Source organism: Elephas maximus, chromosome 13 (genome assembly GCF_024166365.1).
Source record: "Elephas maximus indicus isolate mEleMax1 chromosome 13, mEleMax1 primary haplotype, whole genome shotgun sequence".
Taxonomy (NCBI): domain Eukaryota; kingdom Metazoa; phylum Chordata; class Mammalia; order Proboscidea; family Elephantidae; genus Elephas; species Elephas maximus.
In genome coordinates, this window is record NC_064831.1 from 64,927,915 (window position 1) to 64,951,279 (window position 23,365).

The 23,365-nt window shown below is 50.4% G+C and overlaps 1 protein-coding gene across 2 annotated transcripts; it reads right to left on the reverse strand.

The window, feature by feature from the left end:
- Positions 1 to 569: 569 nt before the first annotated feature.
- Positions 570 to 23,197, reverse strand: SCAMP2 (secretory carrier membrane protein 2). Of its 2 annotated transcripts, XM_049905995.1 has the most exons (10): positions 23,030 to 23,197; positions 10,627 to 10,695; positions 10,100 to 10,198; positions 9,447 to 9,575; positions 8,059 to 8,176; positions 7,324 to 7,452; positions 6,520 to 6,679; positions 5,403 to 5,504; positions 2,294 to 2,414; positions 570 to 2,101 (listed from the first exon to the last, which is right to left on the reverse strand). In XM_049905995.1, the coding sequence occupies exons 1-10, from the start codon at positions 23,084 to 23,086 to the stop codon at positions 1,967 to 1,969; spliced, it is 1,119 nt and encodes a 372-aa protein (XP_049761952.1). In that variant the 5' UTR covers positions 23,087 to 23,197; the 3' UTR covers positions 570 to 1,966. The 2 variants fall into 2 exon arrangements, with proteins under 2 accessions (XP_049761952.1, XP_049761951.1); XM_049905994.1 differs by lacking the exon at positions 9,447 to 9,575.
- Positions 23,198 to 23,365: the final 168 nt, after the last annotated feature.

Below are 23,365 nucleotides of genomic sequence, written 5' to 3' on the forward strand. Positions count from 1 at the left end.
GTTTCACGTGGGTTTGAGAACGGCACCCAAGTGAAACAGTAAGAACATACAAGTAAGCGCAATGGTTAAGATCTCCACTGCTAACCAGAAGGTCCGGAGTTCAAATCCACCAGCCACTCCTTGGAAACCTTATGGGGCAGTTCTACTCTGTCCTATAGGGTTGCTTAACTCCACAGCAAAAGCTTTGGTTTTACCTTCTTACTGGGTCATCCGCCCCTGGGGGAATCCCACCCAGGCACAGATGGCATCCCGTGGGGTGGAGGTGTAAGATTCAAGGGGGCCTGCCCCCTTCTCCACCCTCACTGGGCAAGACCCGCAGCTCTGAACTTAGTACTGGGGCAAGAAAAGGCATTTCAAAGAGGTCAATTTGCTTTTTCCAGGGATCCCATCTGCCATTTACTCTTCTGGGTTTGACCTCCTGTTGCAGACCAGCCAGGGAACCAGGGGGCTAGATGCTGCAGCAGCATCTTAACTTCCCTCTCTGGCCTGTTGCTGGAAGTGCCTCAAACCCTACCCAACCCTTAAGACCACTTCCATCCTCCCAAGTCCACCAGACATTAAGACCAGTCTTGTCTGAAAATGTTTTTATTTAAGCACAAAAAATTGAGATAAAACATATACATTTTTATGTACATGGAGAAAAAAATACCAGAAAGGAGTTTACAAAACCTTGGTCACTGTCATCATCATTCAATGGCTCTGCAGCTGGGTGGGCTAGGAGCCTTAGGGCTGCCTCGGGGTGGGTGGGCCCCGGGCCCCAGAAGCAGGGGCTGGCTAACTTTTTGGGAAGCCCCTCAGTCCACACACCATGCAGCTTCTAACCGTGGGCTCCTAGGCTCGCATCACAGTGACACACCTCTTGGGGAGTCCCCAGAATGAGTAAAAGATGACCTAGCCTCTACTGGAGGTGTGGGGGGACCTCGGAGGATTCGTCTGCAGCATTCAGAAAGGTGGCTTGTCAGTCCAGCCTAAAGGGTGCAGTTATGGGCTGATTCACCCGCCCTCCCCAAGGGTCACACAAGCTGGATACTGCTGATGGTGGTGGGTGAGGGGGAAGAATCTGACGCTAAGGCAAATGGCAGCTGTCCCTCAGAGGAGAGGCAGTCGAAGCAAACGAGGCCAAAGAAACCACACCAAGACAGTAAGACCCCACCCTCCTGGGCAGAACATCATGGGGTCAGTGTCCTCTATCCCTCCCGTTCCCACTCCCTAAATCTCAACTCCATTGCATATTCAGTAAGTCTGAAGCAGGAAGGGCTCAGAGAGGGCTCCAGAGGACTCTAGGGCACAAAGTGTTGCCCACACCAGGTGGGTGCCAGGGGCCTAAAGGACTATGAATCTGTGAGAAAAATGGGGCAGAGGTGAGGCTGGACAGCCAGGCTAGAGGCTCTGGAAGCCCAGAGACCACCCTAGAGCAATCCAGGGAACAGAGCTGACCACCTATCCAGCCTGCAGCTCTTCTATAATGGCACCCTTCAGAGGCTACCCAGCCTGGGCAGTAAAGAAGAGCAGGACTGTGAACGCCACAGGGTGGGTCTGTGGAGCCAGGTTCAGGCTAGGCCTGTAGAGGGAAAAGTGGAGAGGCAGGACTCTGGAAGAAATAAGACTCCGGGGCTGAGGTCGGCCAGGGCAGCCAGTTATCCCACATGGTGGTTGGGGGGGGGGGCTTTAGTCCCACTGCTTCCAAAGAGATAACAGAGCCCTACCAAACCACCTGTAGAGAAAGCAAGCCAGTTTTGTTTTTTTTTCTTTTCTTTTCTCTTGTGTAAAAAATAAGTCCCTTCCTCCCTCACTTCCCCTCAGGTGTAAGGGAGAGCTGGCTGCTGAGGAAGGAAGAAGAGCCATGGCAAGACCCTCTTCAGGTCTGTGCTGGGCATAACCATCATATAAGGCACCCACGGAAAGTGCAGCTCAGAAGGCAGGTGAGAGAAAAAGCTGGGGCAGAAGGAGGACAGAGCCGAGAGGGCTAATTCTCCTGGAAGGCTCCTTGGGCAGCAGAAGAGGCAGCGCTGCGGAAAGTCCTGCTGCTGAAGATGCCCTGGGAAAACTCCGCTTGGGCCTGCTGAAAGCTGGCCCCTGTTCGGCGGTACAGGGAGTGCACCTGGGGAAAGAGGCGGGCGTGAGAAGCACTGCCAGGTACCCAGTTATCCAGGTGATACTCCCAAAGGTGCTACCAGGAAGCCAAGCTTACTGGCCTCCACCCAGAGCCTTGGGGGCCACTGGACATTTGGGGACCCAGGAGGCCCAACTGCAGTGCTAAAGAACATCCCATGATGCAGGCACCCCCACTCACCCGCTTCAGGAGGACGAGTGCAAGCACAGCACAGAGGGTGAAGAAGCCAGCCACCACTAACATGATGATCGACACGGGTAAGTTGTCTTTCTCCGTTGTGGACAGGGCTGCGATCCAACCGCTACAAAGGGAGGAAGTGGCCAGAGGGGGCGTAAGTGGGCTCCTCTCGAAGTGGCTGCTGTGTCCACCCACCACCTGGACATTTCCTGGCAGCACTGAGCCCTGTGGGCCAGAAGCCCTTGGCCTGTGAGAAGCCAGGCGTCTTTGAGCATATGGGGCCTCAGAGATGGATTCACATGGGAATCCCATGCAGGTGGGAAGATGTGGCTGCTGCCCTCACAGAGTCAGGTGGAACACTGGACTGGGCCTTTTCCTGCTGCTTGGGAGTGGAGAGAGGCCTGGCTACCCACTCCTGAGGACCTGCCCTCTGGGAAGGAGGACCATTAGCCAATCTGCTGCACTCCCCCTGCCACCTCACTCCTCCCAACAGAGCCCAGAGACAGCCCCTCTCCTCCCCAGCTCTGCCTTTAGTCAGTCATGTCACTCCCTAAGCCCCAGTGTCCTCATCTGTAAGACAGAATAATATCATCACACTTCCCAATTTCCAAACTTACCACAAAGGTACAGTAATCAAAACAGCGTGGTACTTGGCATAAGGACAGGCATATAGATCAACAGAATTGAGAGTCTAAAAATAAACCACACATCTATGGACAACTGATTTTTGACAAGGGTGCTGAGTTCATTCAGTGGAGGAAGAGTACTCTAACAAATGATGTTGGGACAACTGCATAACCACATGCAAAAGAATTAAGTTGGACCCTTACCTCACACCACATACAAAAAATAAGTCAAATTAGACCAAAGACCTAAAAGTAAGAACTAAAACTATGAACACTTAGAAGAGAATATAAGGATAAACCCTCATGACCCTAGATTTGACAACGGTTTCTTAGCTATGACACTAAAAGCACAAGTAACAAAAGAAAAAATTGGACTTCATCAAAATTTAAAACTTATGTATCAAAGGATACTATCAGGACAGTGAAAAGATAACCCACAGAGGAGGAGAAAGTATTTGCAAATCACACATCTGATAAGGGGTTAGTATCCTGAATATATAAAAAATCCTCACAACTCAACAACAAAAAGACAAAAACCCAATTTAAAAATGAGCAAAGAACTTGAATATACATTTCTCCAAAGAAGATATACAAATGGCCAATAAGTATATGAAGATGTTCCACATTATTAGATATTCAGGAAATGCAAATCAAAACCACATGGAAATACCACCTGCCATGATGACTATGGAAACCCTGGTGATGGCAGTGGTTAAGAGCTACAGCTGCTAACCAAAAGGCTGACAGAATCCATCAGGCACTCCCTGGAAACCCTGTGGGGCAGTTCTACTCTGTCCAATAGGGTTGCTATGAGTTAGAATTGACTCAACAGCAGTGGGTTCGGTTTTGGTGAGTTTTAGGATGGCTTTTTTTTTTTTTATAGTAAAAGAAAATGGAAAATAAGTGTTGGTGAGGATGCAGAGAAACTGGAACCCTTGCGCATTGCTGGTGGGAACGTAAAATGGCACAGCCACTGTGGGAAACTGTTTATCGGGCTCCTCAAAAAGTTAAACACAATTGTATGATCCAGCAATTCCATTTCTAGATATATGCCCCAAAGAATTGAAATAGGTATTCAAACAAAAACGTGTACATGAAAATTCACATCAGCACTATTCACAGTAGCCAAAAGGCAGAAACAACCCAAATGTCCAACAACTGATGAATGGATAAAAAATGCTGTGTATTCATACAACGGAATATGATTTGGTTATAAACAGGAATGAAGTATTTACACATGCTACAACATGGAGGAACCCTGAAAACATTATACTACGTGAAAAAAGTCAGACACAGAAAACCATATATGTATATGAGATATACAAAGTAAGCAAATCCATAGGAAAAAAAAGCCGAGTATCAGGCTGAGAAGGAGTGAACAGGAAATGAGTGCTTAATAAGAGCAGTTTCTGTTGAGAGCTAGAGAGAGGTGGTGGTTGTACAACATTGTGAATGTACAAAGTGCCACCAAACTGTACACTTTAGCATGGTTAAAACGGTCAATTCTGTTATATGTATTTTACCACAATCAAATAAATAAAAAATAGAATTAATAACAAAAAAAAGGGGGAATAGTATCACCTATCCATTTCCTAGTATCATGAGGGGAGATAAGAAAATGGTCATGGAAGGCTCCAGGGAAGCATTAGGAGACCAGTCTGCAGAGCTCACCTAGTCTAGCAGGGAGGGGCAGAACCAGGAACAGAACCCAAGTCTCCGATTCCCAGCTGAGGGTGAATCAATCAGCAGTTTTTAATCACAGCCTGTCTACCAGGATCTTGTGAGTAATGAAATTAGGTCACTGTCAGAGAGAAGAGGCCGAGCGAGAAAGAGCAAGGTGAGAAGACGACGTTGGTGGGAGGGCAGTGTTCATGTGCTTGGAGCGCAAGACAGTCCTCTCCCCACCACTTTGGACTTGGCGGCTCTGGTGGAGGAAGGGGACCAAAAATAGTGCAGCCCTTCCAGGCTCAAGCTTTCAGCCAAGTGCTGACCTGACCCTTCTGCAATGCTCCCTGTGCACTGGAGCAGAAAGGAAAACATCAGCCCTCAGCTCTTCTTTTTGAGACTAATTTTGAGCTAAGAACTGCAGTGCTCGAGAAACTCGAGCCAGCCTTATGCTCAAAGAGGGTGGCAGGAAGTGCCTCTCTGGGGAAGGCTCAGGCCCCATCTACTGAGTCACAGGACTGCTGAAAAAAGTCACAGTGGGGCCTGTGGAAGTAGCACCAGCCTCGAAGGGGGTGTGGTAGGAGAAATCCAGTACCAGACACAACATTAGTAGCCTAAGGAGTTAGGCCACGTTCACCCACATTTCAGAAAACGTGGAGAGCAAGGCATACAGTGTATAGTCTGGATCACAACCAAGCTGGTCCACCTGCCTCTCTCCCTGCCGTGGTGAGAGGAGGCTCATCTGGGAGCTGGGAAACAGGGTGAGAGAGGCTGAGCCCACGTCCAAAGCATAATTCCCTCTGTGCTGCCCCAGGCCTCACCTATTCCCCAGATTGGGAAGGCCGATCATCTGGATGATGTAGACCCCTATTTGACAAAAAAATACAAAGAAGAACACGAAGAAGCTGAAAGAGTTGTCCGACCTGTGGAGAGAGCAGGAAATGAGAAGTCACCCAAGGGCCTGGGCCACGTACCTCTCATTCCTCACTTAGTATGACAGCTGCAGAACCTAGGTGCCAGGAGGCAGGATGGGGGAGTGGGCAGAGCTCAGGGGACCAGCCGCACTGTCCAGGAGGACATACACAGACACCCACTGCCATAGTCAAGAAAGGCTTGCCTTTCACTGCCTTCCAATTTAAAGCTCTTCCAATCAAAGAGCTGATAAAGTCCACTCCTCAGGCAGAGGACAATATAAAGAGCTTAACCTCCATCTCCCAGACCATTTACTTGTGTTTCATAGCAGGCTAAAAAAAAAAAAAAAAACACCAAGCCAAAGGCATAAATCTCTAATAATAAAACTGTAGGCCTGGGTGGAGGAAAAAGGTATTTGGGGACGTAGGGAACACCAGATAGAATTCCTAAAAGGTTGTGCACCTCCATCTGTGTGTCCTTGAGGCGTAGAACACAGTGAGGGCTCAGGTTCCCTGCTGAATACATGGGATGATGGAATAGGTCAGCCGTTGTCCCCCACCCCTTTCTGACAAGCATCAGCTCTGACGTACAGTTCCAGAGCCCCTAGGGGTCTGTAAGGATTCATTAGTGTGGGGAGGCAGAGAGAGGGGAGAGGAGGGAAAAAGGCGCACAATAAGAGTGGACAGATAAGCCACTGAGAGCACCTATCCAGCTCTATCAGTGAAGCACACCTTAGTCCTCAGAAGGGCCCCCACCCTCTCTGTGACTGGAATCTCACCCACCAGACAGACCGGGAGCAGCAGGAAAGCAGGTAAGGCTCCTGATCGCTCTCTCTGGGTCTCCCGTGCCTAGGCCCAGGACAGGCTTCTGATCCCTATCTGCTCTGGCTATTGGTGGCAATGGGAAAGTGAATTTCCCCACCGTTCTGTTCTGCTCCCAGACTGGGATGGGGTGCCAGGGACTATGGCCCTAGGCTTGTTACCTGCAATGTCAGCTGTACACTTACCCTTGCTTCAGCCCACTCACCTAAAGGCCTTATAGATGGGTCGGTACCAACAAAGGAAGGCACAGGGGGTGAAGATCAGAAACCACAAGATCGAGAGGCCAAACTCCACTCCCTTCGAAGTGTTGGCTGTGAACCAGGCCAAGCAGGCAAGCAGGTTCAGAAACAGAGTCAGTGAATGCACTGTGGAGGGAGGAGGGAAGAGAGAGATGAGCTTGCATCAGCATGGCTGGCAGAAGGGCTTCCAACATGTCAAACCCCCAGGAGAGGAAATGAGGTCCCTGCTGCAAGGTCAGCTATAAAAATAGTAGATGGCCCTAGGCAGGGTCACCTCCCAAATTCTGGTTTTCTGGGATCTCAAAATTGGGGACCAAACTAAGTTCCTAAGAAGGGCTGGGAAAGCCCAGGTATTGGCAGGGAGGGAAGGGTGCGGACCCAGCTCTGATCCTTGGGGAACAAAATCTTTCAGCAACTCTTTTCCCCTGGCTCCGGATGGCTCACAACAGAACTACAGGAAGAGCCTTTTTTGCTCACCCTTAGGAGCCCAGGGGCTTGTGGAGAAGAGACGGCCTTCTCCTAAGGAGGGCACTTCAGTATAATGAGCTCCCTGGGAAGTTCATCTGGCTAATTCCACCCTACCTGATCTATGGTGTGGACTGCCCCTTGGGAGAAGGTTCCCAGGACAGGGAGCAGACTGGGAGGGCCAACTCTCTGCAGAAAGCTGAGAGGAAGTTTCCCACACCAGGGAGGAGCAGGCAGAAGACTGAGGGCTCTCGAGTCCCACCCCATTTCACCCTTGGGCTCTGAGAGGCAGCAGCCAGACTCACACATCCAGAGATAGTAGAGCATCTTGCATATCCGCTGGTAGTCAGCAGGGATCTCTGTGGAGAAATCCTGGTAGAAGCAGGGCTTGACAGGGCACCAGGAGGGTAGCGGCGGCCAGTTGTTTTCTCGCACTGCATGGAGAGAGGAGAGTGGAGACGAGGTGAGGGCCCGGCCTCAGAAGCAGCATTGAGGCATGCACGCACTCACCCAGTTTATGAGCCAGACCAGGGCTGTGAGAGGGGCTCCTGTAACTATGGCTCGGGGTTCTTCACAGAGCATGGAGTGGGACAGGAAAAGGGTGATGGGACACAAGGAGACAGAGACGCTCACTCCAAGACAATGGTCCCAAAAGTACTGTGAGATACAAAGGGCAAAACAGCATATGGGATTACCTTTATTAACAACCAGCCCGTGAACATGACAACGGGGGTCATTATCACGAGCAAGGAGCTGTGGGATCAGTGCCCCCAGTACATCAAAGAATTTTAGAGCTAGGAAGAAGCTCAGAAATAATCTACATCCTTCAAGACTACATTATAGGCCTTCTGACTTCCAGCTGGCTGCTCTTCCCTAGGACCAGCACATTCTAAGGTGGTCAAGAGCTCAGCTAAACCTGTGAGGCTGCCCCAGGAACAAGCAGGTTCAGGGTTGAGTGCTGGGAGGGCCCTCCCTGCAGGGCTCAAGAAGCTCTCCTGCCCCAGGACACAGGCCCCAGGGGCCCCAGCAGCCTCCCTTACCACGTAAGTTGGCCACAGTGTTCTGCAGCTCCCGCTCCTTGCGGTCAAGCTCAGCAGCTTTCCTGTCCAGCTCTTCCTGCTGCCGAAGCAGGCCTGCCTGGGCTGCAGAGGCTACGGCCTGGAGGGAACGAGGGCAGATGGCACAGCCGGGCACAAAAGAGACGGACAGTGTCAGCCTGGGCAGGAAGAGGGGCCTTGACCCGTGCAGGAGAGCCACAGGGAGTCCCAGAGGCAGTCCAGGCCATACAAGAGTGTCTTGGGCACCAGAGTCACCCACGGGGAGGCCAAGGTGACCTGTCTCCCACTGCCCCCACACCACCTTTGGCCCCTGAGAATCACCAGAGCTCTCCTCTCCCCTTCATCCCTGAGCTTGAGATAAGAGAACTATCCTGAGTGGCTTTCCCTCTCCTCCCCCACACTGGAGTCCAGGCAACATCCAGTTATAGTGACCTTTGGGGGTAATGCAAATGGAAAGGGACCTCTCAAGAGGCTAGCCTATGGCCAGAAAGCAAGACCCAAGCCTCCTTTGAAGAACTTGGAGGGGCACAAATGTGAAGGGGTGCAGTGCAAGCTGGCTAACAATGAGTGGGGAGGGAAGAAGACACCTGAAGATGGACGTGTGTACCTGAACCTTGATGATTTACACCCCCGCCACCCCCAGGAGCACCTCCTGAGGGCTACCTGAACTGAGGAGATCACCTGCGCTGTGACTGGCTACTGCCCAGGACAGCCCCTTAGGCTTGGCCCTGCTCTGCGCCTTGCTTTCATCACTTGCAGAGTCCAAACTTTATCCGTTCTCCAGGCTGTGCAAGGCCTCTGGGTGAAGTCACTAGGGAACTGTAAGTGAGGCTGAGCAGAACTGGTCCCAGGGCCCGAGTGTTCCAGCCCAGGGCCCTGCTCCTGTGGAGTATGGCACCTATTAGGACTGGGTTCATCCTGAAGAATGATCTAGTTATTTTTACGGAACATATATCAAACCGGTCATCTTGTAGAGTAACAGGCCAGGCATATGCATATACACACACATACAACCTCTTCAAAAGCAGGTCTCCAAAAGGCTAAGCTTGCCTTTGGGAGGTAAGTTTCAGGCATGAGGGGCAGGAGCAGAGCGGGAACTGACTGCACTGAACCATACTGAGGGTCTTAGCCCCCTCTCCCCAGGTCTATGACTTCAGTTGAGTTGAACCCAGGTCCCTGCAGCCCATCACCCAACTAAACAAGAAAGGCTTGCCTCACCTCCACAGGTTCTAGGGCCACTGGAGGGGCAGCACCTTCACCACAAGCCCGGCCAGACCCTGGGAGCAGCCTGGGGCCCGCTAGGGTCCGAGCCCCGTTTGGAAGGCTCCAGGTGCCTTGCCCTCCCTTGTGCTCATCTACACTTTGCCTACCTTCGAAAGCTTTCGCATGTAGCTGTTTCTGAGAATACTATCTCCTCCTAGCAGCATCTGCCTCTCTGAGCGCTCACTCACTGCCAGGAACCTGGTAGGCAGGAACTTGCTGGCCTGTCTAAGCAGGAGCTGCAACACACAACTCCACTTTGGGTCTCGCTCGCAGGACAGCGATGAACATGGGGTGGGCAGTGAGGCGGTGGATGGAATGTGGCCATACGGGAGACAAGATCCACAGTATTTGGTGAAGGGACAAAGGAAAAGAGGAAGGCAGGCAGGAATATATCAGGGAAGGAAGGAAGAGATGCTGCATCCTGAGCGAGAGAGAAGAAGCCAAAGGCTCAGGGCGGTTCTGGAGCAGCATGGCAGAGGCAGATGCTCCTCCTTAAGATACCAAGGACCACGGCCTGGTGTGGAGCTTTTTTTTTTTATTGTGGTGGTACATGATTTGGGGTGAGGGGGTATCAGGTGGCCAGGCAGTTCCTCCACTTGAAAGATTAAAGTGACCAGCTCCAAAGAAATCAGCCAGAGGACCCTTGAAGGGGAGCCAGAGACTAAGGTCCACTGCCCACCCCCAACCTCAGGGCCCAGTTGCTGGTCTGGTGCTTCCCGCACAGGAGAGGAAGGGCCAAAGGACTCTCTGTCCACAGTACCTGCGGGGTTGGCTGGGCTGGTTCCACGGAGGGCTGGAGAACTGCTGGCCCTGAGGACCCAGGGAGCTGTGTGACTGGAACTGTTGTTGCTGCATTTGTCTGCAAGAGACAGACAGGGGGGATGAGTGGGGCAAACATGCAGCAGGCTGAGCAAAGTTCCAGATCTGACGACCAGGAGCACACAGGTTGCTGGGCCTTGGCCCCTGCCTGTGTGTGGCACTCCCTCTGGGCCTTCCTGTGCCACTTCTCGCCCCATCTGATGCCTCGCTGAACCCAGAGCACTCTCCTCTCCCGTCCTCAGGGCAGGCTGCTCTGCTCAGGGAGGAAGCCACATCATGGCTCCCAGGGCAAGAATTTCAGAGAGCCCTTAGTGATTTCCCCCCCTTTACCCCCACCCGAGTTCACTTTAGGACTCTGATGGCTGCTGCTCCTCAAAGCTGCTCCTTCTCTGCCAAGATTCCTTGCCTCAGACACCCCAGCACCACCCAGAGGATCAGGGAACTCAGAAAGATAGCATGCTCACTAACCTCTGAAAAGGGGTTGAATTCAGCCAGGCTACCCTGCGGGGCATTCGTCAGCTGCGTCACAGAGGGATCCTGACCAAAAAACAAAACAAAACAAAAGCCATTTAGACACTGAGGACAGATGAGAGCCTTGAGGGGGTGGGATTACCATCTCTTGGCCCCTCCTGAGGAGAGGGCTTCTGAAACCTGGGTTCTGGATCTAGGCCCTATTGAGAATTTGCATTTCTAACAAGTTTCCTGCTGAGAACTTGCATTTCCACCCCAGATATACTGAATCAGAATCTACATTTTAACAAGATCCCCAGGTGATTCTTATGTATAACAACCGGGGAACTTGTTAGAAATGCAAATTATCAGCCAGGAACATGTCAGAAATGCAGCAGGGGTTTGAACTGGATCAGACAGGTTCAAAGGTCTGGAGCCCTGCCAGGGCCAGCATGCAGTCCCAATGACACCTGGCTGCAGTGAGGCTGTTGACTGTCCTTTCCAGTGTCTTGACAAGCCTCTCCTGACAGCACCTCTGCCCACCCCTAGCCATACCACAACCGCAGTCTCTTCACCCTTTCTGGAACACAAGAGGGTTCCGCCCAGGTGACTTCCCAGGAGCGACCCAGAGCCAGCTTTGTATTTGGAGGGAGGCTGGGGAACAGACACTAGTGAGTTCTTGTCAGTGCCCTTTATAGAGTTCAAACTGTTAACAGTATTTACCTCCAGGGAGTGGAGCTTTCTTTTTGGGGGGAGGGTGAATAGGGTGGTGAGGGTGGAGACTTTTCACTTTATAACCTTTCTGTCTGGTTTTATTTCTTATCTGACAGAAAGCATTTACTCCTCTTATTTTTTAAAGGCGCCTGCTTCGGCTGTCCATGCTTTCCTCCTAAAAGCAGGCAGTGCTTGCCATGAGGAGAAATGTGAAGGGCTCAGATGGAAATCCAGGAAAACGTGTGCCTTTTTTTTTTTTCCTGTATTCTTTTCAAAGAAACTGCAAAACTGTCCTCAGAACACAGTCTTTTCCTAAGTTTTCAATCCTCCCTTCTCCCCCTCTGATCTCCACTTGAGGCCAGGCCTTCCAGCCCAGGGCCTGCACGGGGCTCCCTGCTACCCTCTTTACCCAAGTGGCCTTCCTGTTGGCCTGGGGCTGGCTTCAACCTTTCCTGTAACAGGCATGGGGCTCAGGTCCAGCTTGACAGGGACACCTAGCTTGGGAACAACAGCCACGAAGGACAGGCAAACTGCACTGGACTGCCAACCCTTATTACAAGGCCTCAGTTAGCCCTGGGGAAGAGTATGCTTCCCTGGTCTTATCACCCTGCCCCTCTCACCACTCATCCAGTCACTCAGGACCATCCTCACTTCTACCAGGAAGCCTTCCCAGTCTGAACTCTTAGGCACAACATTCAAATTAGATAGACCCTTGGAGATCAACCCTTTCAATTTACAGATGGGGAAACCAGCACTTGCCATGGTGAAAAAATAACTTGTCCTAGGTCACAAAATGGGAGCTCCCTCCTATTATGAACATCTACAGAGCTGAGGGTCAGCACTAAATGTGTTCTGACTTCTTTACACACACTATCTTCCCATCCGGGCCACCAGTACTCCCAGAGCCTAGCCCAGAGCTGGGCACACAGCCTGACCTCACTACCTGTCTCTGGAAGGGAGCAGGGTCTTATCCTCTGCACCCTACTCCCCACCAACCTCCTCTGCCAGACACTGCGGTCATATCATTCCTGTTGGACAACACTCCCTGCTCTGGTAGCTCCTGCAACTTGGACAGAGTGACAAGGTGAGGTTGGGGAGGCCAGCTGGAGCTGGAGGGACTGGGCCTAGGGTTATTTGTTGGCTCAAAAACTGACAGTCTTCTCCCAGATTTACGGGGCTGGCCTCCTACAAGGAAGATTTGGGGCTCAGTATCTGTTCCCCTTCAGACTCCAAAGACACCAAGCCACAGGTGGGTGAGTGAGCTGAAGGCACTGCAATTACATCTGCCATCCCAGGAACTGGTTACTCAAGTCTGAGTCACACAGGAAGGGGGGCAGAGGGATGGCTCTGGTAGCAGTTTCAGGTGCTGCCATAAAACACACCTGGCCAAGGTGCACACGTTTAATAAGCAACCCCCAGGCCCATAAAGAGATGTCATTTCCTTTACCAACATTGGTCAGAAGGGAATTCTGGGGGTGGGGTGAGGAGACGGAGGGCTGACTACCCTGTCCACACTGATCCCTCCTCCTTTCTCTAAAATCTTAAAGACTCGGCCCTGGACCCCTCACCAGGCTCAGGAAGGACAAATCCCATCTCCACTGGAAAGCTGTGAACAGTTTGCAGCCAGATGCACTGGTGCCTCACTCATACTTGTAGCTCTCTGGTGCTCAGTGAAGGGCCTGATGCAGAGCACAGCTCAGTAAATGCTTGAGAATAAACGCCTGCCTGCTGCAGGCCCTCCTCTATTTTTTCTAGGTGGCACAGAGAAATTGCAGCAGCAGCCCCAAGGCCCAGAAGCACCTTGCTTGGGAAGAGAAGCCTCGAGTACTCCAAGGGACATGGGTATTTCCCTTCTGAAGCAATTTGGACATTTCCTAAAAGATGTGGGTGGCTTCAAGAGAAGCTGAGGCCTGGTGAGAGAGTGGGGGAGAAAAAGGGGGCGGAGAAGAGAGCTTACATTTACTGAGTGTCTACTATGTGCAAGGAAACCCTGGTGGCATAGTGGTTAAAAGCTATGGCTGCTAACCAAAAGATCGGCAGTTCAAAACCCCCAGGCGCTCCTTGGAAACCCTACGGGGTGGTTCTATTCTGTCCTTTAGAGTCGCTATGAGTCGAAATCGATTCGAAGGCAGTGGGTTTGGTTTTTTGGTTTACTATGTGCGAGGCATACCACACACTGACACTACAGTAAAAACCTAGTCGCCCCAGAAATGGAAGCTATGTCAAGCTGCCAGAAAAGACAGTTCTACCAACCTCTGTCAACCTGGTTCCTCAAGAGAATTAATCCTTGCTGCCCTAAACCATTCGTTGTCTGTAATGAATTACCACCTCCTTTGTGCATCTAAAATGGTGCTGGTTCCAGTCTATCCTTGAGTGAGCTGAGAAAGCCATCACTCCAGTTTCTGTGTTCTGTGGCTCAGGTGAAGAATTTGGCTGAGAAGGCAGTCTCCTTATTTAACCCTCACAACCACCCTGTGAGGGAGGAGTATTTATACTTTGCGGCTGGAAAAAGCCCAAGCTCAGAGAAGGCAATTAGTTTACCCAAGATCTCAGGCATACTGGTTGAGCCAGATTCTGAATCCAGGTTTGTCTGTCTCCAAAGACAGGCAATTGCAAATCTGAGAGGGTAAGGCCCAGGTCTCTCTTGGTCACCAGAGCGTCCCCAAAGCCTACGCCAGTGCCTGACCAACAGAAGGCGCTCCATAAATATGTGGCTGAATGAATGCACCTGCTCCAGGGGGACCCTGACCAGGGCAGTGGGAGTGACCAGGATGATGGCTGCTGCCCAGTTCCTGGCTTTCAAAGAGCTAGTTCTTGGGAACATCCTTGGGAAGACACATGCAGAGAGAGTCTTGCAAATAAGGACCACAGTGACGTGTCAGGCTGAGGACCATCAGCTTTTACTCCAAGTCACAAACAGGAAGTCAACAGCATCAACCTTCCTTCTCACTCACCGAGCATCAACTGGCTCTCAAGTGGGTCAGGTAGTTGTTTAAAAGGATGGTGAGGGCTAAGTTTCACCTATGAAGAAGGAACTTAAAACACCCTCAGTGCATTAAGGATGCAGACAGGCTAATGCCCTTTACTGGATTTATAACAAATAAAAAGCTCCTAAACTCAGTTCTTCTCGTTCAGCGACAGTTACAAGCAGTTGCGAGGGATGCACCGAGGTAAACAGGGCACAGCTCTTGCCCTCTGAAGTCACAATCTGGTAGGTGAGATGAGTGTTGTGCTGGGGACCACAGGTGCAGCGTGCTGCCACGGGGCCCAGAGGCGGGTGATGGCAGGAGGGCAAAGGAAGACACTGAGGAGGACCAGGAGGAAGGCAGGAAGAGGTAAGCAAAGCCCACCACAGCTCTAGGCCAGGGCACACTTCCATCTAGCTGGGTGTGAGGTAAGAGAAGAGGCTGGCAGAGTTAGGCTGAAGCTCTGCCCTGAAGGGCCTTGTTTTTAAGTGGTTTGAGAATCTCTTCCCATGTGTCTCACAGGCTCTGGCTGTGCTTGAGCTCTTTGTGACTTCCCCTTGCTTAACCCATCTTATACTGCACCCAAACTCCTAGTGTGGGATTTACTTCAGGCCCCAAACAATACCTCATGGACTAAGAAAAACTCAAGGTCATTCTCTGTGGGAGGCAGAGAGCCAGCAATATTTTGGAACTTTTGGAGATGAGGCTGTATATCATAGAATGAGAAAGGACAATCGTCCCCAGCATGGCTGGCTGGGTCCCAAGCGCACAAAGAGCCATGATTAACCCTGGTACACCCAGAACCTGAGAGTACATCCCAAGGAAATATGATAAAAACACGTAAAAACCAGCATCTGCAAAGGTATTCACTGCAACAGAGCTTATAATGGGGGAAGCAGGAGACAAATATGCAGCAACAGAGAGCACGAGTATGCTTCAGTGCACATCCCCTCAATGGCTTATATGGCCATTAAAAAGATCACAGTTCTGAAGACAGTGCAGCAATAGCCAAAAGGTTCTGCTACAGAAACACCAAACGATGCCTATGTAAAAAGCACACACATGAAAGAAACACAGGCAGGAAAACACATCAAAATAACGGTTACAGAAGACTAGTAGAGACATACGTATGACTTTTTGTTTTCCAAATTTTCCATGTGATTATGGTACGTGTATTTAGATTTTAAACACAAACACATTTTTGAAAAGAGCACAGAGAGCCGGGGCTTCAAACTGCTTGTGGTTCGAACCCCTGCTGAGAATTTGTTTTTCTACCCCCAGGTATACTGAATCGGAATCTACAGTTTAACAACATCCCCAGGTGACTGAGATGTACTGAATCAGAACCTACATTTTAACAAGACCCCCAGGTGACTCTGGCCCTTAAGAATCACCTGGGGATCTTGTTAAACTGCAGATTCTGATTCAGTATAGCTAGGGTGGAAATGCAAATTTTCAGCAGGGGGTTAAACCAGAAAGAACCGGTTTAAAGTGCTGGCGAGAACCCACCAAAGGAACAAGGGGTACTCTCAGCTCTCCCTGCCACAGGCAGTGACGTACAGAATTGTCTAGAAAATTAATGCCAAACTACCTGGCCTGGCACTGGAGGTCTTTCGTGGGCTGGCCCCTGTACTCTTCTAAGCATGCTCTACCCTCAGACGAACTGAGCCCCTTGCCACCTCCTCTCATTTTTGTCTGTTTGCTCCCCAAACCACCATTCCACACCAGACACTGGGCCAGGGGCAAGACAGGACAGTACATGATCAATGCTGTGACAACAGCATGAGGGCAAATGCAACAGGATCCCTGAGGAGAGACTGACTAAAGCTGTCTGGCGAGTCAGGGACAGCTTTACTGAGGTGGTATCTGAGCTGGAGCTTGAGAGATGAAGGAAATTTAGCAAGCAGTAAAGAGGGAGATGGGAAATCCTGGTGGCGTAATGGTTAAGAGCTACGACTGCTAACCAAAAGATCAGCAGTTTGAATGCAATCCACCAGGCACTCCTTGGAAACCCTATGGGGCAGTTCTACTCTGTCCTATAGGGTAGCTATGAGTCAGAATCAACGCTACAAGTTTGGTTTGGTTTTGGTTTAAAAAGACAAGAACGGCACTTGCAAAGAAAAACAGAGGGTGTGCACCTTTAAAAAGGACTTATACGTGTTCAGGAAATGGGAGAAGGTCATGGAGGCGGGGGAGCTGAGGGTGTGTAGAGAGAGAGGAGCCTGAAGAAGGGGTTGGGGCCGGACTGTGGGGGTTTGGACTTTGCCCTGTGAACAATGGGAAACAACCAGAGAACTGTAAGCAGGAAGTGCTGCGATCACCACTGCCAGCAGTGAGCAAGGTGCAATGAGCAAATGAAAGATGATGGCAGGAAGACAGGCTGAGGACAACAGACAGTCCATGGGGGTAACAGTGAGGAGCAAGGCATGGCAGCTGGGGATGGAGAAGGAGGGATGGACTCCCGAGACCCTTCTCAGGTAGATGCCACAGGCACAGCAACTCTTTAAGTTGTTAAAATGGAGGGACCGCACTAATTAGATAGTAAACAAGAACTAATTTAGGCGAAGGAAAAGACAACGTACAATACAGGAGAGGTCAGCACGACTGGACTAAACCAAAAGCAGTTTCCTGAATAAACCAAACGCTTTGAAAACCAGTGTAGCAGAGGTAGGGCCTGGGGACCATGGTTTCAGGGGACATCTAGGTCAACTGGCATAATAAAACCTATTAAGAATACATTCTGCATCCCATTTTGGAGAGTGGCGTCTGGGGCCTTAAACGCTAGCAAACAGCCATCTAAGAGGCACCAATGGGTCTCAACCCACCTGGAGCAAAGGAGAATGAAGAACGCCAAGGACGCAACGTTAATTATGAGCACAAGAGACAGAAAGGGCCACATAAACCAGAGACTACATCAGCCTAAGACCAGAATAACTAGAAGGTGCCTGGCTACAACTGATGACTGCCATGACAGGGAACACAACAGAGAATCCCTGAAGAAGCAGAATAGTGGGATGCAGACCTCAAATTCTCATAAAAAGACCAGACTTAATAGTCTGAGACTAGAAGGACCCTGGAGATTATGGTCCCCAGACATCCTGTTAGCCCAAGACAGGAACCATTCCCAAAGCTAACTCTTCAAGCAGAGATTGGACTGGACTATAACAGAAAATGCTACTGGTGAAGAGTGAGCCTCTCGGATCAAGTAGACACATGAGACTATGTGGGCACTTCCTGTCTGGAGGGGAGATGTCAAGGCTGAGGGGGACAGAAGCTGGCTGAATGGACACGGAAATACAACGTGGAGAGGAGTGTGCTGTCTCATTGGGGGAGAGCAACTAGGAGTATTCAGCAAGGTGTATGTAAGTTTTTGTATGAGAGACTGACTCGATTTGTAAACTTTCACTTAAAGTACAATAAAAATAAAAAAAAAAAATGGAGGGACTGCAGGACAAGAGGAGGGAAAGAAATAAGTTGAATGACAGGGGTTGCTAGCTTGGGTAATGGGTGAATAATGCCACCATTAACCAAGGTAAGTGATCATGGGAAGAACAGGTTTTTTCAGGCTCTCTATGTACATGAAAGTAGGGAGAGAGTCTGAAGAGATACTGAGTCAGACTGGAGGTGCCTGTGGAATATATCCGGTTGGATACGTCTAGTTGAGGGTTGGAAATACTGGTTTGAAGCTCAGTAGAAAGGTGAGGGCTAGAGATCTAAATCTTGGGATCACTGGTATATGCAGATGATATTCTGAAGGTATAGGAGTGGAAGAGAAGTAGAGAGGTAGAAAGTGAGTAAAGTGCAGGGGACAGAACTCAGGGACACCCTTAAATATATGACAGGAAGTGAAAACAGGCTGGAGTCCTTGATGTTAAAACAGCCAAGGATGGAGAGCATTTCAAACAAGCGTGTGTGTTGCAAGCAGCAGACGTACCCCAGGCCCACGGCTCCCAAAGGGACCGCTGGATCTGAGAGCGACGAGCAGCAGCAAAGGCTGTAGAGGCAACAGGTGGAACACGGGCACGCAGGGCTGACAACATGCAGAAGCGACTTTTGGTTCTTGATGCTCCTTCACCTGAAACAGCCTCTACTCCCACCTGCCAGGCCTTCTTCTCTCAGCCCCAGCCCTTCCTACCACGGGGCTCTGCCCTTCCTCCTCATATTCCTCAGTTCTTTCTGGCAACTTTTTTGATTCCCCCTATCTTACCCACAACATAGTGCGCATTCCTTAGCTCTCCAGCCAGATTAGAAGCTCTGACAGGCCACTGACCACATACTGTGCCCATTCGCCTTTTGCCCCCTAACAGCCCCTGCGGCAGAGGTGCTCAGTGATGTGCACTAAATGTGTGAGCATCTCAAAAGGGCACTTGCTGAAAGGGTCACACCTTGCTAACGCACGTGGCACCCTTCTCTGGGTGGGTGGCAGTGCCCCTTGTTTGTCTAGTTAAATATTACTATTTCTCTGAATACTGGACTATCTACATCAAGTGGCTCCAGAGGAAACTTAACGGAAGTGTACAGTCATAGGTCTGTTTCTGGCCAAGTGCTTCCTAACACTCAGCCTGGCTCCAGGTGCTAACCCTAATGTCTAGCCAAAGAGGGTAAAAGGCAGGAACACCCCATTAGGGCAGCTGTCTGTAGTCAGAGTTAAACTATAAGAACCTTCCATTTTCAAATTTCTTGAGACAACGTTCTGCTCATGGGCAAAGTTCTATGCCAGATCCATCTGGTGATTTTGAGAATTCTCAAAGCTGTAATCAGGCCGAGCCAACCTTCTCTGGGAAATGGTGAGGCTGGAATGTCTGTGCAGAAGTCCCTGGGCAAAGCAAATGGTTAAGGGCTTGACTGCTAACTGCTTCTGAAAAATAGGCCATTGAAAACCCTATGGAGACAGTTCTACTCTGACACACATGGCATCGCCATGCATCTGAGTCAACTTGATGTAACTTTGTCACACTCAAATCATGTTTCTGCCACCACTTTCTCCTCCCACTGGAGAAAAATGCTTTAAATCCTTGGGAAGCAGCCACACCATTGAGGTTATCTTTTAACTGCAAGGAGGCAATGTGTGAAAGTGACATCATGTGATTTGGCAACTCAAGAACACTGAAAGGCTTTCTCTGTTCAGCACCATCACCTATTCCACTCCCTCCTTAAGATCAATGCTGTCTGCCTGGGATAACTGGGCAGAAACACTGAGTAAGAAGGCAGTCCTGGCATTTCCCTAGGTGTTCTGATTTTTAGTGGCCTGCTGAAAAACGAAATGAACAGTGCAACCCTTAGCCTCTTGACCACCTGACAAGACTTAATGAAAACCGTTTGGAGAGAGGAGCCCTTGAATCAGACAAAAGCAGGGGCCCACATATCCACACGGTACAAAGCAGATGTGCTGTAGTTAACACAGGGATCAGGGTGTGCTAGGGGAGGTTGTGAAATTCCAACACTTGGCTTGCAGTTTCCTGCTTCCTCCTAGGAGTCTGGTAAACCTCTGCTGTACTCTCATGACTTAACTCTCCATTCACAGTTCCGTTGCTTTGCAGAAAGTTTTAGAATAGTCACAGTTATACCCATTCCTAAGGAAGAGATCATCAAAGCACACACCTACACCATGGGGCAGGAGGCTGGTAAAGAATCAAACCAAGCCTACTGATGTCCAGTTGATTCTGACTCATAGCGACCCTACAGGACAGAGCAGAACTGCCCCAATAGGACTTCCAAGGCTGAAATCTTTACGGAAGCAGACTGCCATATCTTTCTCCTGCGGAGCAGCTGGTGGGTTTGAACTCCAAGGATGCCTTTAAGTTGATTTCCTTATCCTGGTAAACAGTTTTACAGGATATTACAAGAGTCAGCAGAAAAAGGGTTCCATGGTTGAGTAGTTTTGAGAAATGCTGGGTCAAATAAAGTTGAACAAATGTCTTCATTGTAGGGTTTCTCAGAACCTTTAGCAAACTAGCGGGCCTTGTCAATCTTTAAGAAAAATGGAATAGGCAGCAATTCCCAAACTTCTCTGACCATAGGCCCTTGAGCACATTTCCGGACAGGTGTTACTCAGAACATAATGTGGCACATGCTGCTTTGAAGTGCTGTCCTAAAAAGCACAATAAAACCTCTATTGCTGCATCCCCACACACTGGGGGAAAAATAGCTTGGCGAATACTAATGTGTTACTCTCACCACTACCACTGCTCTCATTTCAGGACTGGTGAGGACAGTGACGTCGCATTCTTTCCTCGGCTGGCCTAAAATAACCCCACGGCATTTAATATCAATGTACGTGCTTCTAAAACAGGTCTGTCCTGAGAATGAGACCCAAGTCTGGGCCCCTTCCTGCTGCTAATTAACTAGTGACTTTGGCAGGTGCCAGCCTCCCTGGGGTCTTGGTTTCCTCATCTCTAAACAGTACGGGTTAGACTAGATTTCTAGGGCCCTTTCTAGCGTTAACAGTCAACCATGGATTCTAGAATGCTAAGTTTATTTCTGTAACCCACCTTCATGGTGTGAAGGAAAAAATGACTTTGCTCTGAAAGCTGACTCAGTGTGACACTTTCTAAGCCTATTGGCTAATTGCTGTCTCCTCAGCTCTGTGCCAACATCTTGGGTAAATGAAGCTGGGCTCACGCCCTGCCACCCAGAGCTGCACCCTCCCAAAGACCCAGGGAAGCAGTCAGGGAAGCAGACAGACACTACCATCTCAAGGAGAGGGAGAGCAGCTCTGACCAGGAGAAGGAACTCAGGGGCTTCACGTCCAAAGTTGCTTCTCCCCATACAACCATGTGTCAAGAGGAAAAACTCAGCCCAGGATGAGGAGGGACAGAATGGCAGCCAGCCAGCTCTCCTCTTCCCACACAGGATTCCCCACCGGCTGCTGCTGTTTATAGGACCACAGCTGCTTCCTGTCCTGCCATATCCTGGGGCTGCCTGACAGACAGGCTGTCTAGCTTGAATGCAGAAGTTACTTCTACTATAGTCTGCGCAATCATTCCTGGGGCTGGAGATGTGGTCTGAGACTTTCAAGTAGCTACTAATATAGGGCAGGACTCAGCCCAGTTATCTTGCCCACTGCCAGCATCGGGGACAGGCTCTCTGCATCTCTGGACAGCTGGCTGCCTGCCTATCAGATAGCAGACATTTTATTTCTGATTCTGACAGGACTGGGGAAAAAAAAAAAAGTAAATCATCATGTATCACATGCACCAAAAGGCTACCTAGATCCTTACTGAAACCCAAATTCCAATATTATGTACCAATTTTGTAATCAAAGCAAAAACGGTTACCAGAAGACACTGCAGGATAAAATGCAAATGTTCTTTCTTTACAGCTACTAGAGGTGACTGTCTTACATAAGAGACAAGGTCCTTCCAAAGGTTCTGTCAAGAAGTATTAAGCTGCAAGAGAAGCGCTCAGAATTCCCGGATGTTACAAGGAACAAGCTACCAAAAATTGCCTTGAGGGCTCCCATTGGATAAGTCACCCTGAGTCGAGTAAGAAGCAAAATGCTTTCACTCTCCTGACAGCATGTAATTATTTAAAGTCTCTTTGTCTTTGATTGGGAAGGTTATGCTCTGACCCTTTGAGGGATTCAAGGTGGAAAAGCTCACGCTGTTTTGAGTCTCAGGAAGGGACCCACCAAACACTTCCCCAAACCTGCAGGAAACTTTGAAGCTGCCAATGACCAAAACAAAGTAACAAAGAACAAAATAAAGTACAAAATAATGTGCCTGGTGACACCCTGACAGAGCAGAAACATCAGGGCTCATAAAGCATTGGTCAGCACAAGTAAGCTTCCCTAGAACTGTTCTGAGCAGCCATGAAACAAAAGGCACAAGGAGCTCTGGGGCTAACAGGAGTCCCAGCTTTTCATCATGGAAAGAGAACATCCCTGTGCTCTCAGTTCAAAGGCAGAAAGGTTTTGGCTTTAAGTAGGAAGACTATCTCTTCCTTGACCGTTTACCCAAAAGGTCAGGCCAACTCATAGGTCAGTGTGTCTCAACTACCCTGTCACCACCCACCCACACACACTTCAGGCCAACATTCCTTTGTGCTTAAAGACCCTCAGAGCCCTCACACTTTTCTTCCCTCCCTAAACTGATCTCTTCCTATCTGGTCAAAACCGACTCCAAACTAGACCCATGACCAAGGTGTGGAATTTTTATTAAGGCCATTTTTCAGCTTGGGCTACCTTCCCAACTTCTCCCAGCCTTCCTTTCCTGACAATTCTCCGGGGCTCTCCTATATGCTATTACGCTAGTTTGGCTGTTGGGGTGAGGGGCTTGGGCTTTTCCCAGGTTTCTCCATTCCATCAGAGGCTTCCATCTCCTCATTGAGTTGCTGTCGCCCCCTCTCCTAAGGTGACTCAAGACAGGTGACTCCCCTGGACGGCAAGATGTGGTAGCAACATTTCCCCCTCAGGTGGGGTGGCTTCTCTCCCTGACGCTGGGGGAATCTCGAGGGTCCAACCGTGCCTGTTCCCGTCTCCCTCCCCAATAGTGCCCACTGAGGGGTGCTACGTCTTGGTGGCTAAAAGATCCCACCTCCTCCTAAGCTACCGCGCCCCGCCCCCTCCACAGTGCCACCTGCTGCTAGTCCCGCCCCCCAAACTCTACCATAGGCCAGCCCTCAGAGCCCGCTTTCCCATTGGGCAGATGGCCCGTGCCTCCTACGCCACGTCTCCGGACTCTGGCGAAGGAGGCCCGGGCGGCGGCCCTTGGCCCCAGAAAGGTGTCAGCTGGGGGCTCTACCTGGAAGGGGTTTACGTCCACTGGGTCCGCGAAGGGGTTGGTATCGAAGGCCGACATGGTGGTCGGGGCCGGACGGACAAGCTCCGCGAGCGCTGCAGCCTCCCGGCACCCAGACCCAGCGGCGCTCCGTGTAGACCCTTCACTTCCGGGAGCGAGGGAGCGGTTCTGGCGCAGGCGCAGTGTCCTCCCGAGAGGGGCGTTCCTGTGACGTCACAGAGGTCCGCCCCTCCCATCCCACCGCAGGGCCCAGCCCTGGGATACAGGGTGTTCTGCTTGTAATCCCAGTGCTTGGGGGTTGGGGCCTTGCTGAGCGACAAGGAAGCCAGAAGCGGGGCT

Bases quoted from the DNA above. Each gene is read 5' to 3' on its own strand.
- SCAMP2 (XM_049905995.1), bottom strand. From the start codon at position 23,086: ATGTCGGCCTTCGATACCAACCCCTTCGCGGACCCAGTGGACGTAAAC. The intron at 7,453-8,058 runs GTAAGGGAGGCT...CTCTCCATGCAG, and splicing joins CACTGTGGCCAACTTACGTG to TGCGAGAAAACAACTGGCCG. The intron at 2,415-5,402 runs GTGAGGCCTGGG...CTCCCTTTGTAG, and splicing joins CTTCCCAATCTGGGGAATAG to CGGTTGGATCGCAGCCCTGT.